General features: G+C 40.7%; 1 protein-coding gene across 3 annotated transcripts in view; it reads right to left on the bottom strand.

Moving 5' to 3' along the window:
• The window catches only part of amot (angiomotin), a 46,790-nt gene that overhangs the window by 17,688 nt on the left and 14,375 nt on the right, over nt 1–14,727 (bottom strand). For 2 of the 3 annotated variants that reach the window (XM_062405829.1, XM_062405830.1), the window contains exons 2-6: nt 8,433–9,420; nt 4,678–5,272; nt 3,571–3,715; nt 1,388–1,480; nt 56–201 (exon numbers count right to left, since the gene is read on the bottom strand). In XM_062405829.1, coding sequence (XP_062261813.1) covers nt 56–201; nt 1,388–1,480; nt 3,571–3,715; nt 4,678–5,272; nt 8,433–9,358 — 1,905 coding nt within the window. In that variant the 5' untranslated portion in view covers nt 9,359–9,420. The remainder of the gene's footprint in view (nt 1–55; nt 202–1,387; nt 1,481–3,570; nt 3,716–4,677; nt 5,273–8,432; nt 9,421–14,727) is intronic. The other variant, XM_062405831.1, reaches the window with a different exon arrangement.

The following is a 14,727-nucleotide window of genomic DNA, read 5'->3' as shown; positions in this document are numbered from 1 at the left end:
GACTACAAGCACAACAAAACCCAAAACCTGCAGGATTAAAAGATGATGCGCTTACCTCCTCCTCCAGCTTGACTACCTTGGCCTGAGCATTGTTGAGTGCCTGGTCTCTGATCTCAATGTGTCTCCTTTGATCTTCAGTGGTGGAGCGCAGTGAGTTCACCTCCATCTCCAGCTTCTCCTTCTCACGAAGTGTTTCTTTGTCTGAAGACACAAAAGCATGAAATCTTGTAGAAAAGGGGTTTCCAGCATATTTTCAAGGTGATAGTTATGTACTCAGAATGTTAGTTATGGCACATCTGACTTATTGGCTATGTCTCAATTTAGGAGCTTCATCCTTCAGGGGACCTGGTAGACCACATTGAGCTAAATAAATAGAGTCCGGTCTTCTTATTGCATCATTTATGGCTAATATCGCTGATAGTGATAGTTTTTATTATTAAAACACAGCACTTGTTTTTGGCAAAATAATAATTTTTTCATTGTAAATTGAAGTAAATACTTGAAAAAATATACATTTGAATGAAGGGCAAACAAGTAATGTTTTCAACCCATTTAGAATTTAATCAATGTTCCAATAATAAAACAAAACTGCTTAACTATTGCCAACCATTTTCATTTCATTCATTAAAGCAGGGTTCTCAATCTTGAATAAGAATATTAATGTTAGGTTTAGGTTATTTCATGTCTGAATATAGTCTGCTGAAGTAACAGCCATGAGGAACAATTACAGTTTGACTAATATATTTATTTTCACTACTATTAACCTGGATATTCTCTACCTTTCTAAAAAGATTCTGATAGTGAACTCTGTCTTTGTGTAAGAGGTTTGGATGCTGCTGAGGCATCTTTGCCCACCTCCTCCCTCATTTATTGCTGCAGATCCGAGTTCAGTTACTCTTTTTTTGTGTTTCAACAAATTTGTGGTGTTGCTCTAACAGCAAAAAGCCTTCCTGTACACATCACAGTTGGCAATATTTTCTTTTACAGCTGTAAAAAGGTTCCAAACAGTGCTCTCCTTTCATTCAGCCATCGCCGCAAGTCTGGTTAAGCAACTGGTCAGGGTGTGCACTGCAGCAACACACACATACACAGTAGTGGCGAGGAGGAAAGAGAAGGTTTGCGCGTGTTCCTGACAAGGTAGATAGATAGCTTCTCTTCTCTATGCATGGGAGAAACTTAAAAGAACGAAACTGAAACTGTTCCCTTTGTATTGGTAATAACGATACTTTGAATCGATCCGCCCACCCCTTATTTGGGTGAGTCTCCGAATTGAGACGTCAATTCGTGCTGCGCTGATGAATTTTGTCTTTAAATGCAGCCTCTGAAGGGTGGGAACCCCGAATCTTCACAGTAGGTTAGAGTAGGTGTATGCGTGCGTGTTATTCACTCTGTGTGACCAGCTGGGAGATGGTTTTGCGACTGTCCTCTGAGCCATCAAACTCTTTAGCAGCAAGTTGTTTGTTGGCCGTCTCCATACGTTCTTAAACACACACAACACAAATGCTCACAGTTAATAGCTGGTACAATACAGGCAACAAGAGGAGGTGAATAAGACTAAACATACTGGAGGTAAGATTATAAAAAAATCTCTCAAAGTAGATCTGTACGAATGTTGCATTAAGTCTAACTTTTCTCCGCTACTTGCTCTGATCATGACTTTTACTTAAAAAAACTCACCAATTAAACTAACTAACTTTGCTTAAAGAGGATATATCAGCAGAATGTGATTCATACATGAAATGAGTGTTTAAGACCAAAAAACCCATGGCTGCTCACATGTGTACAAGTGCAGTTGCTTAACACACAATGTGGGCTCTGGGAGTTTTCAAACTAATAAAGGGCCAGCAGCAAACTTCTCTGTATAAGCAAATCTAAAACACTCAAGTATTTGAGTTAATGGATTTTTCAAGGAAAATGTACTAGTGTGTATGTAGCCGTAAGCTACTTTCAGACATGAAATGAACTCCAGAGATCCTCAGGACTTTCTCCATGGGGCTGTAGGGGTGGGGGTTGAATGCAGTTGTCCAAGTGAAAGCCTTTCTACAGACTTTTTCCCTAGTATTAAGTCCACAGAAAGTCTAGAAGAGCTGATGAGAGTACATAGCAGAAGATCCTGCAGGATTCAACGTAAATAAGGGGGGGTAAATATCATGTTTCTAACATGCGACAGATGCAAAAATAACAATAACAAAACAAAAAGAAAACAGGGGGAAAAAGGGGGCGACAGTGACAAAAATGTCAAGAGAGTTTGTGGTAATAAGAGCATACGCTCAATATGTCAATGTGCTGTAAATAAAAACATGTTATATTGAAGAATTAAAACATTACGTCCTGACTCTGTTTGCTGAGTAAATTGAAATGTTGTTGTGAACACGTCTGAGTTAAGAACTCTTTATGCATTCTGCATGTGCAAAAGGCAACTTCTGCAGAAAGTCCGAAACAAATTCTCCAGACATCCATCGGGGTTCATGTCTGAAAATGGCTTTAGTGTTGCTGGGAGACCCACTGAAGAGAGGCAGACCACATTCAGTCCAGACTGAAGACACACACACAGACAGACACATTTGTTTCCCTGTGTATTCACATATAAATCAATAGGAAAGGAAGAACAATGTTGTTTATTGTTATCTTCTCTGGTAGTTTTTTTTCTTCATTTTGAGCTTTGGAAAAAAGCCCAGTTTGAGTTGGCTCGAAGAAGGAACAATAGCACATCAGGAAATACTTAAAACCTGTGGCTACTAATACTGGGCCATCTTCAAATCTCTAAAAAAACTAATTGAGTGATCAGACTGTTCATCTATGGCGTATACATTTAAAGGGGACATATTATGAAAATTCCACTTTTGCTGCACTTCTACACATTAATTTGGGTATCTGGCATGTCTACCGACCTAAAAATTCTGGGGAAATGGAAGGGGAGGGAAAGGGAGCTGGCTTGTGAGCTTTTAAAGGAACAGGCAATCAAAACAGGTCAATCTGAGGGATCTGTTTCAGACAGGGTAAAAAGGGTGCTGTTTTAAATGATCCTTGTTGTATTTTGACCAAAATATGATAGAGACATTTCATTGAGACCCCAAGGAACCATATCAACTTGTGGTAAAATGGGCATAATATGTCCCCTTTAAAACTGTGGCTGCAGCAGTTCATACATGTGAAAGCAGTTACTACAGCTCATCAGAACCAGAACATTTACTATTGATGACTATAAAACACTGACAAAGAAAAGAGACATTTTTGTGGTTGTAAGTCTTTTCCATGAAAAAACTAACCCGTCAGATTTACCACAAATTGGCTAAATTAAATTACCTTTATTTCTTTTAACATAAAATGTAAAAATATCCCGTATATGTACATTTACAGCTAGGGACATGTCTTTTTTTCCATTTGAACTTTATGCACAATGATGTGCCAACGAACCTTTCAATAGACGGTAACTAAACTTAGTAATAATAAACAGTGCTATGTGTTTGCTGTGTATTAACACATTAACATATCACTCCGCCTCTCCTCTGTAAAAAACCCTGCATAAAAATATTATTATAAGGTTACTGCATCGCTATGCACTCTCACCTCGGAGGTCCCTGTTGAAGTCATGCAGCCGGCGCACCTCCAGCTCCAGCTTGTTCCTCATAGTTTTCTCCAGGGCCTCTCTCTTGGAGGAGGACTTGGCAAGATTTTCATAGGCCTCAGACACCAGCTGGATCTCTGTTTCCAACTGCTCACAGACACAGGACCTCAGAGAGAGCCATTTGACAAACAACACTGTATATGGATTGCTGGGTATGCTTTCTATCAAACGGTACATCTTGGGGACTTCCCTGTTTACAGTCTTCACAAAAAGTGTGATTTTCACTTTTCATAGATTTGTCCCTGCCCAGTGCTAACAATCCTGAATTACCTACCATTGAATGAATGAACAGATGGATTTTTTTAAATAGATTTACTCAATTCCCCTGACTTAAAATGAGGTTACTTTTTTTTAACTGTCAACATTTCCCCAAAACATGTTCCATTGAGGTACATTTTATGCATTTAATGATCATTAAATTAATTTGGCAGTGGATTTTTTCAAAGTTATTCCCCTTTTATCACATATGATTCACTTGATATGTTAGTATTATTTACATTTGAGTCCAATTCTCTACAGTTTTAAATATAAAATGCCTGTAGTTACTATCCCTCTGCCACATCTCCACAAGAATAAACACTGCCTGTGAACATCAGAATTTCATACTCAGAATCTCTTCCTTTAGAAGAGCACCCATCTGCCATCAAAATTTTTGCAAAGCTCTGGGTATTTTTAATGTTGTCTATCCCAGATAAAAGATGACTGAGTCCTATCCCATTGCCTGTTAAAGATTTTGCTTTGCTGCATTTTTAATCAAGTGTCACAAATGTGCCTAAAACAAGGTGAGTAAACAGCAGTCAAAATAAATTCTAATTGTATACTTTGACACTGAAGACAGAATCCAGATTTTTTTCCAATTATAAACTTGGACAAAAGTTTATAATTGAAAACTGAACTAAACATTAATTTATGAACAGAAAAATAACAGTTGATTGAGTCCACCTTCTCTAACATTGATATTGCTTTTAGAAGGGGTCAGTATGGACAGTAGGAATCAATATTGAAAATGTGAACAATATCCTGTAAACGGCTTCTGCAGAAGATTCTACCTTATGCAACTTGGTGACTTTCTCACGACACGTCTCCATCTCCTGCCTCAACATCCTGTTCTCCTCCGTCAACACATCCACCACCTGGTGGGTACGTGCCATCATGGCAAAGGGCTCTCCCTGCAGTTGGGAGTAGGAGTCCGGATGGGGAAAATGTCCAGCTTGGACTGGCAGCTGGAAGTGTCCTTGCAGCTGCTGCTGCTGCTGCTGCTGCTGCTGCTGCTGCTGCTGCTGATGATGATGATGATACTGATGGTGCTGTTGCTGATGGTGCATCCTTGGGGTAGAGCCATAGGGGTCATGTGGGAAACCATGAACTCTCTGTAGGGGTGGATGAATCGTCCCTAAGTTCAAGGGCTCACTTGCATGTTGCATACTAGGACTCTGTGCACTGCGGGGCCCAATGCAATGGAAAGGCTCACCATGGTTCTGGGGGTGCTGGTGATGAAAGGAAATATGGGAAGAGTGGGAGGCACCGAGCGTGCTGCTGAGGGTGGACTGAGCACGGGACAGGGAGCCCACCGAGGTGACAGAGGATGTGGGACTGTGTTGGTGAAGGGGCCTCTGGGAGTGAAGCGAACCATCCTTACTGGACCTGAGAAGAGATCAGCTGTATGATTACATGGTTCTCTACCTAAGCTAGTCTCTTAGGTTGATGTTTAGAACATATCAATATTTTAACATACATTGTGACTTTTTTTATTCTTATAAGTTACATGTTCATAAAATTTTACTCAGTGAGAATAAGATGTTGAAATAGACTATGGATTCCTAATTTCTTCTTTTGCTGCATAGTAATAATAATCATTATCCATACAGTACCTTTCAGGAAAGGAGATAGCAAATTAAAAAAAACAATTAAAAGATGCAATTGGAGCTGAAAATATTTGAAAATCAATTTGATATCATGACCAAGTATTTTAAATAAAAAAAACAATGGAGAAGAAATAACCTTGAACAATAACCACAAAAATTTGTAAAATCAATTAATTACAATAAAAACTAGAATTTCCCTTATGCGTTGGTATGCCTCCGCCAGCCAGCGCAGTTTCCGTCTACATTTAAGGTGTAATATAAGGTCACAGTGACCTTTAACTTTGACAACTGAAAATTACAAAAACTTCCCTGGCAGGCACGACACAGCTGCAGTGGCTAGCAGAGGAGGGACAACTAGCTGCTGCACAGTTGAGTGCCGCTTCTCGTTGAGCGAGACATGTGTAATGTTGCCAGACTCTTAGCAAACACCCAGGATACAGGATTTTGTTATTATGTTTTTTACAATCCAAAATATCAACAGAGAGTGTCTAAAACAGCAAAGGTCAAGCTTATTCAATCAATTCCATCTCTGGATACTGTTGTGGACAAATTGTTAAATGTACCATTCTAGACTAATTTTGTAGAACTACATTTGAGGGAGGTGACAAAACACCAGCTCTCAGCTGACTTTGAGTGGAGCAAATATTCCTGCTTCTAGCCCACAAAGGTACATCATCAAAGCCACAGAGATCATGTCTAGTCTTGTCCTAGCCTGATGCAGTATTCATGGCTGTTTGAATTTGGTTTATTCTGAGGTTAATAGGCGCGTGGGAAACAGGCCCAACAGGATCTGTTCTCCCTGATTCAAGAACACTGTTGGGAGACCATGAAAAGTTCTCAAATATTGTCTTTTTCAATGTTTATTTTTATCATTTTCCAAAGTCCTTTTCTTGAGAACTTTGAGTATTCAGTTGTTTATTATATAATTTTGTGCTTTTTGTTTTGGAACCAAACCCACGCAGGATTGACATAATCCCTTGAAGTATTAGAATCAACATGAATCTGTATTTGATAATCTGTCTGTGGAAAAAGCCAACTGGTCTTAGGACATTTACTGGTAAAAGGGAAACCAGTTTAATATGATAATTGATAATTTCAGTTAAGGAAATTGAGAAGCCAAAAAAGAGTTGTTTGATAATCACGGGACGGATATAATTAATGTGTGTCTTTGTTGCTAATGGTAAATGCAGCATTTTCATAATTTTCCACTTAATTTTTGAAAATACAGAACCAGAAATGTTTACTGGTTCTGTACTTGGTGTCATCACTGTGGAAACCACTAACATGACTATGGTGAGACACAATTTCCAAAACAATCATTATGGCTTCTGGCATTATTAATTGGAATTAAAAACAGATTTATAAACGATCTCCATTGTAAAATCGCCATGTATGAATGTCACAGGTCAGGGCATTTCCTCTGGCAAGTCTTGCTCTAGCATATTTCATTCTCCCTTGTGCTGTTTATTTTGTTAGTTTTAGTGGCTTCATACGTAAAAAAGTATTTCACAGTTGCACTAACTTTAAGTTAACATCCAGCTATGTGTACACATGTACAGTGTGTAATCCTGCATTAAGCACAGAAATGTTTACTTGTAGGTGTACAAAGTACACAATAAGACCAATCGACCCAGTACTACCAATTTCAACCACCTTACCACGGCTGTACTGGGACAAAATAATCGACCTTGGACATTTTTGGTCTAGCGGCCCACCAAAATTGTTTGAGCATCACCCATTGTTAAACCACCACAGTTTAAACCACGACTTATATATGCTCAATACTATTCCCCAAAACCCCTACAAATAAGTAGTAAGTGTTAGAGACTAAGCAGTGGTATTGAACTTGCTCACTCTTACTTGACTGACTCCCTGGTGATCGAAGTGTAAGAAACAAGCTCAGCTAGAAAATATCATCTCATACAAATTTAACAAACAAGTATGTTAAAACAAGTTCCATCTTGTCTCTCTTCTCCTTTTTAACTTTGTCATGCTGCCTTGACAAGATACAGAGAGAGGATTTTGACTAATTGGGTATTAATTTTCAGACAAAAACTTGCAAAAACCTCTTCAGGTTTAACAATAACAGTGGTTATAAGCAAAGAATTGTTTGTTGAACAAGTATTGCATGTGGTGGTTTCGGTCACAGCAGCTTGTATTTTTTCCTTGTGTCTCTCTCTCTCTCCCTTTTCCCCTCCATTCTGTCCCTCTGCGTTGGTTTGTCTCTGAGCGTGTCTCCTGGACTCTGCTCTGCACAACTGGCTTCTATTTGGCAACATAAAATGTATTATTATGAATACCCTCTAACTTTTCCCTCTGTAAGTCTCATCTTTGGTCTAAACAGTTCAGTCTCATTATTTCAGAATATGAACTATCCACTTCCTAAAGATTTAAGTTGATTTATATAAATATCCAGAGTGGATTAATAGAAAAAGACTGTTTTCTGTTTTCCCCTGCAGGCTTACAAATAATGAGGCATACATTTAGCATAGTAGTGTTGTAAATGTCTATTACACAGCTTTTTAATGCATCTTTATCAAGGGAATCCTTAAAGTGATATGATAAGACAATATGATTATCTATAGCAACATGGGAAATGGTGCTAACAAAATAAAGGTGGCTCGTCAAAGTTTATTAAGCTGAAGTTGCCCCTGCAATAAGGGACTTTGCTAAAGAACTGTATTAAATAACTTATACTGCATTATATGTCCTTGACTGTCACTGAGTGACCACAAGCAAGTTCCCATTAATTTAATTCATAATAATCATTGTTATTATTGCATGAATGGCATACACAAACACTAAGACACACTCTCTGGGTTTGTGACGTCATCCCTTTCACATATCAAGTAGATGGCTCATAGTTAAAAATTGCAGCTTTAAGTGTGTATACTGTACATACGTTATGTAATACCATATTGCGTGCGTAGGTTTGTTACCTGAATGAACCATACTCAGGTGGTGGCTGGTATCGGACAGGAAGCAGCTCCCTTGAGTGCTCCCTCCCTCTTTGCTCCTGGTAAAAATGGCCTCCAGGTTCCTGCTGCTTTGAAGGTGAGCCAATTCCTTTGAAGGGGTAGTCTGGAGGGGGGCCACGATGCTGCGGCTTGTAGAAGTCACTCTGTGGGCCTGGTGGGGATAACTGGGGGGAGAGAGGGGCACTTGTGACAGGAGCATGTGCCTTCACGCCACTGGTGGCTAGGGAGAGCTGCATAAGTCTTTCACTGAGAGACCGAACATGCCCTTGCTTTAGATCCTTCAGCCCATCATCCTGGTGCACTTTTCCTGCACCACTCACTCGTTGCACAGTTGGGCGACCCTCAGTACGCACCTTGTTGCTGGTTACCCCAGTGACATAGAAGGTAGCACCCACTGAGGCTGAGAGAGGAGGCTGCTGAGGCTGGTTGTTTTGCTGCTGTGGCTGAGTAAGAGGACCATGGCCGCGGAAGTATTGGGACTGTACTTTGGCCTCCTCATAGGTAGGGAGGTCCTCTGGGTTTGGGCATTGCCCTCCAATGCTGCCACCTCTCCCTCCCCCAGTCCCGAAACCTCCTCCATTGCTCCCAACCCCTCCTCCTACTCTGGTGGAGCCCAACTTCTCCAGGCCATTGTCTGTCTGCAGCTCCTGGCCCTGGGGCTCCTGTCGAGCTATGTGGGGGGTCAGTGAGTGATCATCAGAGGGGCCAACCTGTCCGTGTCCTGAGTACCCCCCACCCCCCCCTGCTACTCCTCCTTGTTGTTGTTGTTGCTGTTGCAGCACGTAATTACGGTTCATCTGCTCCTGAAGGAGGCGCTGCAGGACAGTGCTGCCACCACCCAAAGCACTGTTGTTGCTGTTTGATGATTCCTCAGCTGTCGTCCTCATCTCTACCTCACATCAATCAACCACCTCATGGAAGGACAAACACTGCCCACAGTCTACAGTCCCTGAGAGGAGGAGGAGAAAAAGGATTATAATCTGACTTTTAGTAAACAAAAACAATCCAAGGGATATAAAAAAGGCAGAGATGTGAAAATTCAGCTAAAATACAAGTGGGGGGAACGAGACATGACTTATCAAAGTCAGAGATGCACATGGACCATCCAAGACCATCATTCATTCCCTGATATTCAATATTCAACGCTAATTTAAATTAACTTCTATTTCAGTATAGGTGCTGTAATGGTAGGGGCTAATGTCAGTAATGTCAAATTAGTCAGTGTAGGTATTTAACTTAATTGAAGCATGTAATTGATTTCCAGCAAAATATGACTAAAAAGTGGGTGTAGTGACACACCTAACTATATCACATCTCTTAACCCTCACTCAACAAACAAGGAAGCACAGCACTGGAACAAGATGAGCAGTGAACGACATCAAAGAGACTCATGTGAGTAGGAAAGAAGGATCGCAAACGCACTGACCACATATCAACTAAACATGCATAACAAAATCTAATGGTATATGGACTTTATTCAAACAGCATCTTTCTAGTCTTATGGACCACTCAAAGTCAAATCACTCAGCACTTCAACACACAGTTCCTGCACTGCCAGTACAATTGTCAGGAGGAATTCAGTGTCTTGCCCAAGGACACTGCAGCAAGTAGACTAGAGAAGGTGGAGATTGACCGAGTGACCTTCTGTTTAGTGAGTGACCCACTCCTGAGCTCCTGAGCCACAACCACATACACACGCAATATGGTATTAATTAAAGTACAGTATACCCTGTGCTTGCAGTTGTTAGATAAAAAAAAATCAGATATGGCAAAACACTGAGATCACAAGTTGCACCAATCCATATTCAAGAAAACAATTGGAAGTGACTCATTAAGGACACATTCTCCCTTTAAAACTACAAACCAACCAGCTGAATGTGATACACAAACCAAAAGAAAAGCAATGTAACAGATGATTATCCTCATCCAGCTGATATTGACACTCAAGTACACGTCATGTCAAAAAACTAAAGAATTGCTCCATGCAGTCAACACTGAGAACAATGGTGAAAGAGGTCTGGCCAAGGGAGAGAAAGTATAATCCAGCACAAATCAGGGGGTGTTTGAATTATTGAGAGCTGTGTGAAATAAAGGGTATCTAGATAAAAAAGTGATTAAATAAAAGAACAGACAAAGTAAATGGATTTGTCAAAGCGCTTTTACATTACAGTTTCACATTCACCCATTCACACACTCATTCATACAGTGCATCTACTTCCAGTACTTTTGTTATTTTATGGGGGACATTCGGGGTTCAGCATCTTCCCCAACGACACTTCGGCATGCAGATGGTTCAGACTGGGGATCGAACCGCCGACCTTCAGGTTGGAGGATGACCACTCTACCCCTCAGCCATAGCCGCCCAAAGTAGGGCCTCAAAAGCCTCTGTATGTTTGGAGCTCATGCTACCAGGTGAGCTTGTGTTCACTCAGCATACTGTACAGTCCCAACTCTCTCTCCACTCTCATGGTTACTATGCTGTCCATGAAGGGGAAATCCATGGAAAAATAACTTAGGCACAAAATGATAATAGTACCTTTAACTTGGTGTTAAGACACATACTGCTGAGGGAACTGGACGCAAGGGGTACAAGTAGCTCCAAGGAAAACTGTGCCTAAACAGCATTATATTAAATATCCAGGATCTAGGGCTATTCCGGTAACAGCAAAGATGAAATATTGTGATATTAACCAGCCAACTGCACATGATATCTGCTCACCTCATGTCGAGACAGAAACAATAGCAGCAGAACTGGTGGAATTAATGCTGTAGTAGGGGTAAGTACAAGGTAATATAAGTGACAGAAATTGAGCAGAAAGTGTACATTAAATTGCAGAAAGGTGTGTTGCAGCTGTTTTATGTTTCATTATATGAAGTGCAGACCAGACCATGAAAATATCATGAAAATAAAGCATGCATCATCATATTTGTTGTGCAATAGTAGGAGTAGAATTGACGTTGGCTTATTATTAATAATCATGAAATATGATTATTAAATTAACAATTATTTATTAAAAATAATCAAAAATGATAAAGCTATTAATTAAGAACAGTAACACATTTAATTAGAAATGATACGGTTATCCATTAATAATAGTTAAAATAATTAATGAAAACAATAAAATTATCAATTAAGAATAATACAAATCTGTAATCATTGCTTATTGTCGCGGGGCACCACCCTGGTTACAGGGACCAACAATTCAATCTTTAAATATCAGTCTCATAATGATAAATGTCAAATCAATAATCTCAATATTTAATATTAATAATTATTAAAATTAACAGTGAAGGCTTCTAAGTTCGAGCACAGGCAATCATAATCCAGCTGCAATCACATACATATGCACAAATAATCACAGACTACAGATACTTTAATTACAAAAGCATTTATTAAAAAGGGGAAATAAAGTTAGTGTTATTTAATGTTTCATCATTTTAACAAACTCCGATATTTCAAAGATAAACACAGCAGCAGCACTTATCACAATTCAGAAAGTACATGTAAAACCGGCGGTCTACCTATGTATGTCTGTCATGGTATGCGTGTGTGTCTGTGTCAAAGTGTCTCTCTGTGTGTGTGTGTCTATGTGTGTGCATGTGAAATACAGTTAGTGTTATTTAATGATTCATCATTTTAACAAACTCCCATATTTCAAAGATAACAACAGCAGCCGCTTATCACAATTTAGAAAACACATGTATTCATCTATGTGTATCTGTGTGTGTGTATCTGTCTGTGTCTATCAATGTGTCTCTGTGTCTGTGTGTGTGTGTGTGTGTGAGAGAGCGAGAGAGAGAGAGAGAAAAAGAAGGGGGGCGTGGCGATGACGAAGTCACGTCACATCTAAGATGGCGGCCGATCATGATTCGTGGAACCAAGGCCTAAAAACTCTCAAAATGGCGAATTGACTACCAAAACAAGATGGCAGAGCCGTTATGAATTTAGAGCCAGAATGGGAGGAGAGTGAGAGAGGAGGCGTGGCAATAATAGACTCAAAATGGTGGTTTAACTTGCGTTCTTCAAAATGGAGTCTATGTTAATGACACCATGTGGCCGGAGCTCACACTGCTGGTCGTCACATGAATTACACAAAGGGATTTTCAGACAAAGAGAATTCTTTGTCTCTGCTTTGGCGTTCGGCCGCATGGCTTCCAGATGTGTCCAGCCTCTCTGAATATAGATTTAACTAGGTCACATGAACTGTATTCTAAATACAGATCGGATGTGTGTATAGGTCGGTTTAGAAGGAGAGAGAGAGAGAGAATACAAGGAGAGAGCAAAGCTCTCTAAAAGCACCGTCAGAGACAAGTTGCATTTACTTTACCACTCAGCACCCAAGTGGCGTTGTGTCCTGAGGTTTGACCGGTAAAGTATCTTTAAAGTTGTTCAAACGGTCACAATGAGCTGGAGACGCTGCTCACGGCGCTTAAAAACTATGGCACAAGGCCGTAACCGGAAACCGGAAGTGGCGAATCGCCGCTAAAACACTGGAGACTCTGCGGTCTCATACAAAACAAATACATTCAAGTATTAAACAATACGCTACGTATTAGATTAACATCTGCCCAGACAATAAAGCCTCTTACTGTGACCTTCACGGTGTTGCATGCGCGTGTCGCGCGGATATTTCCGAAGTCCAGTGAATAATCGTGGCCGCTCAAGCTCTGTTGCGCTGGTTCCTCTGTCGCAGCGGCGTCGGCTGGGCCGAACAGGAACGGATTCGTCTTGCTCCTCAACGGGATGAACGTCGTGCTTCTTCAGGGATGTGGAGGTCGTGCTCCTCAGCGGAATGAATCTCGCGCTTCTGCAGGGGACGGCTGTGGAAGCCGTTTGTAGATTGTTGGGAAAAGAAAGTAAAGTCCGTGGGGAAAGTGAAACAGTCTGAGATTGTTCCGCGTGCAATTTCCTGTTTGGTCTTTTCAAGTTAAAACAGCAAAAGTCCTTTTGAAAATAAAAATGTCGACTGAGATAAAAGACAATGAAAGAAATGAAAGAAAATAACTCTGGTTGCCCCCTTTAGCAACTAAATCATCTGGAAAGACCCGGAGGGGTCTGTTGACGTCTTCAGAGCAGGGAAAATGGCTGATAAACTAGAAGTTAAGGTTACCCCCTTTAGCAACTAAAACAGCTGGGAGGCCCCGAAGGGGCCTCATGATGTCTTCAGAGCAGGGTAAAAATGGCTGATAAACTAAAAGTTAAGGTTACCCCCTTTAGCAACTAAAACAGCTGGGAGGCCCCGAAGGGGCCCCGTGGTGTCTTCAGAGCAGGGTAAAAATGGCTGTGAGCATTGATGTCTCAGTGGTTTTATTCTACCTGAGAGGTTCTGCCTCCTTGAGGTGCTGGTCATGGGATGATGCTGGCTTTTAGCCAATTGAGTGTCAGAGGTCAAAGGAGAGTGGGAGGGGCCAGGAGCAGAGCAGGGGTTTCTGGGGAGACCCCAGGGATTAAGTTAACACCAGAAGATACAATCTCCATGCTGGGTCTTAGAGGGAGACTTTAGCTGGCTTAATCTTGGCTCAAAGGCCACGCTTTTACGACCCATTGTGTGTGGATCCTACCACATGGTTAGTCTGTAGGGACTCTTGCCCAACAGTCCCCCTTTTGGTCTGGAGAGTGGGCTGTGACCCCGGTCTCCAGGGCAAACTATGGTCGAGAGTCCAGTGATAATCCATGAGAGGTAATCCTTGAGTGGAGTTGAAGCATTGAAAGTTAGTTCATTATGAGGCAGAGAGGCATAAATGTCTTCGAGGCATGAGTCTAAACAGAGAGAGGTAATTGTCTGGGCAGACAGGCTAACTAACATATATTCTAAAACACGGCACACATTTTCAATTTCACATAATGCTTATCAGCAGTTATTGTTAAAATACCAAATGAATTTCGGTGAAGAGTGAAATGAAAGAAAAGTGGAAACACAAACAGAAGAAAATGTTTGAGTAGGTGCTGGTGTTTTGAGGTAAACATGTGTTATCCTGTCAAACCAAAACATTTAGAACGGCAAGTCACGTTCTGTTGTTCGCTAATCTGTGAATTTATGATAAATCCTATTTCTAGGTTTTCAGATCTACAGATATTGGAATTTCACTGCCAAGACTGAATTGCCAAGTGTACCCGTGAGGGCTGCACAACCGTAGTGGTAACGACTTCAAAATCCTCAACGAGGTCTAAGGAGGTTCACTACCTGAACTATGTTATACAATTTACCGACAGAGGGTCTAAAGCATGCAGCTACTGATGGAGTGAGTGGTTTGA

The sequence above is a fragment of the Platichthys flesus genome, chromosome 15, assembly GCF_949316205.1.
Source record: "Platichthys flesus chromosome 15, fPlaFle2.1, whole genome shotgun sequence".
NCBI classification, from domain to species: domain Eukaryota; kingdom Metazoa; phylum Chordata; class Actinopteri; order Pleuronectiformes; family Pleuronectidae; genus Platichthys; species Platichthys flesus.
Note: the sequence above shows the minus strand (reverse complement) of the source record. Positions and strands in the feature narration are given on the sequence as shown.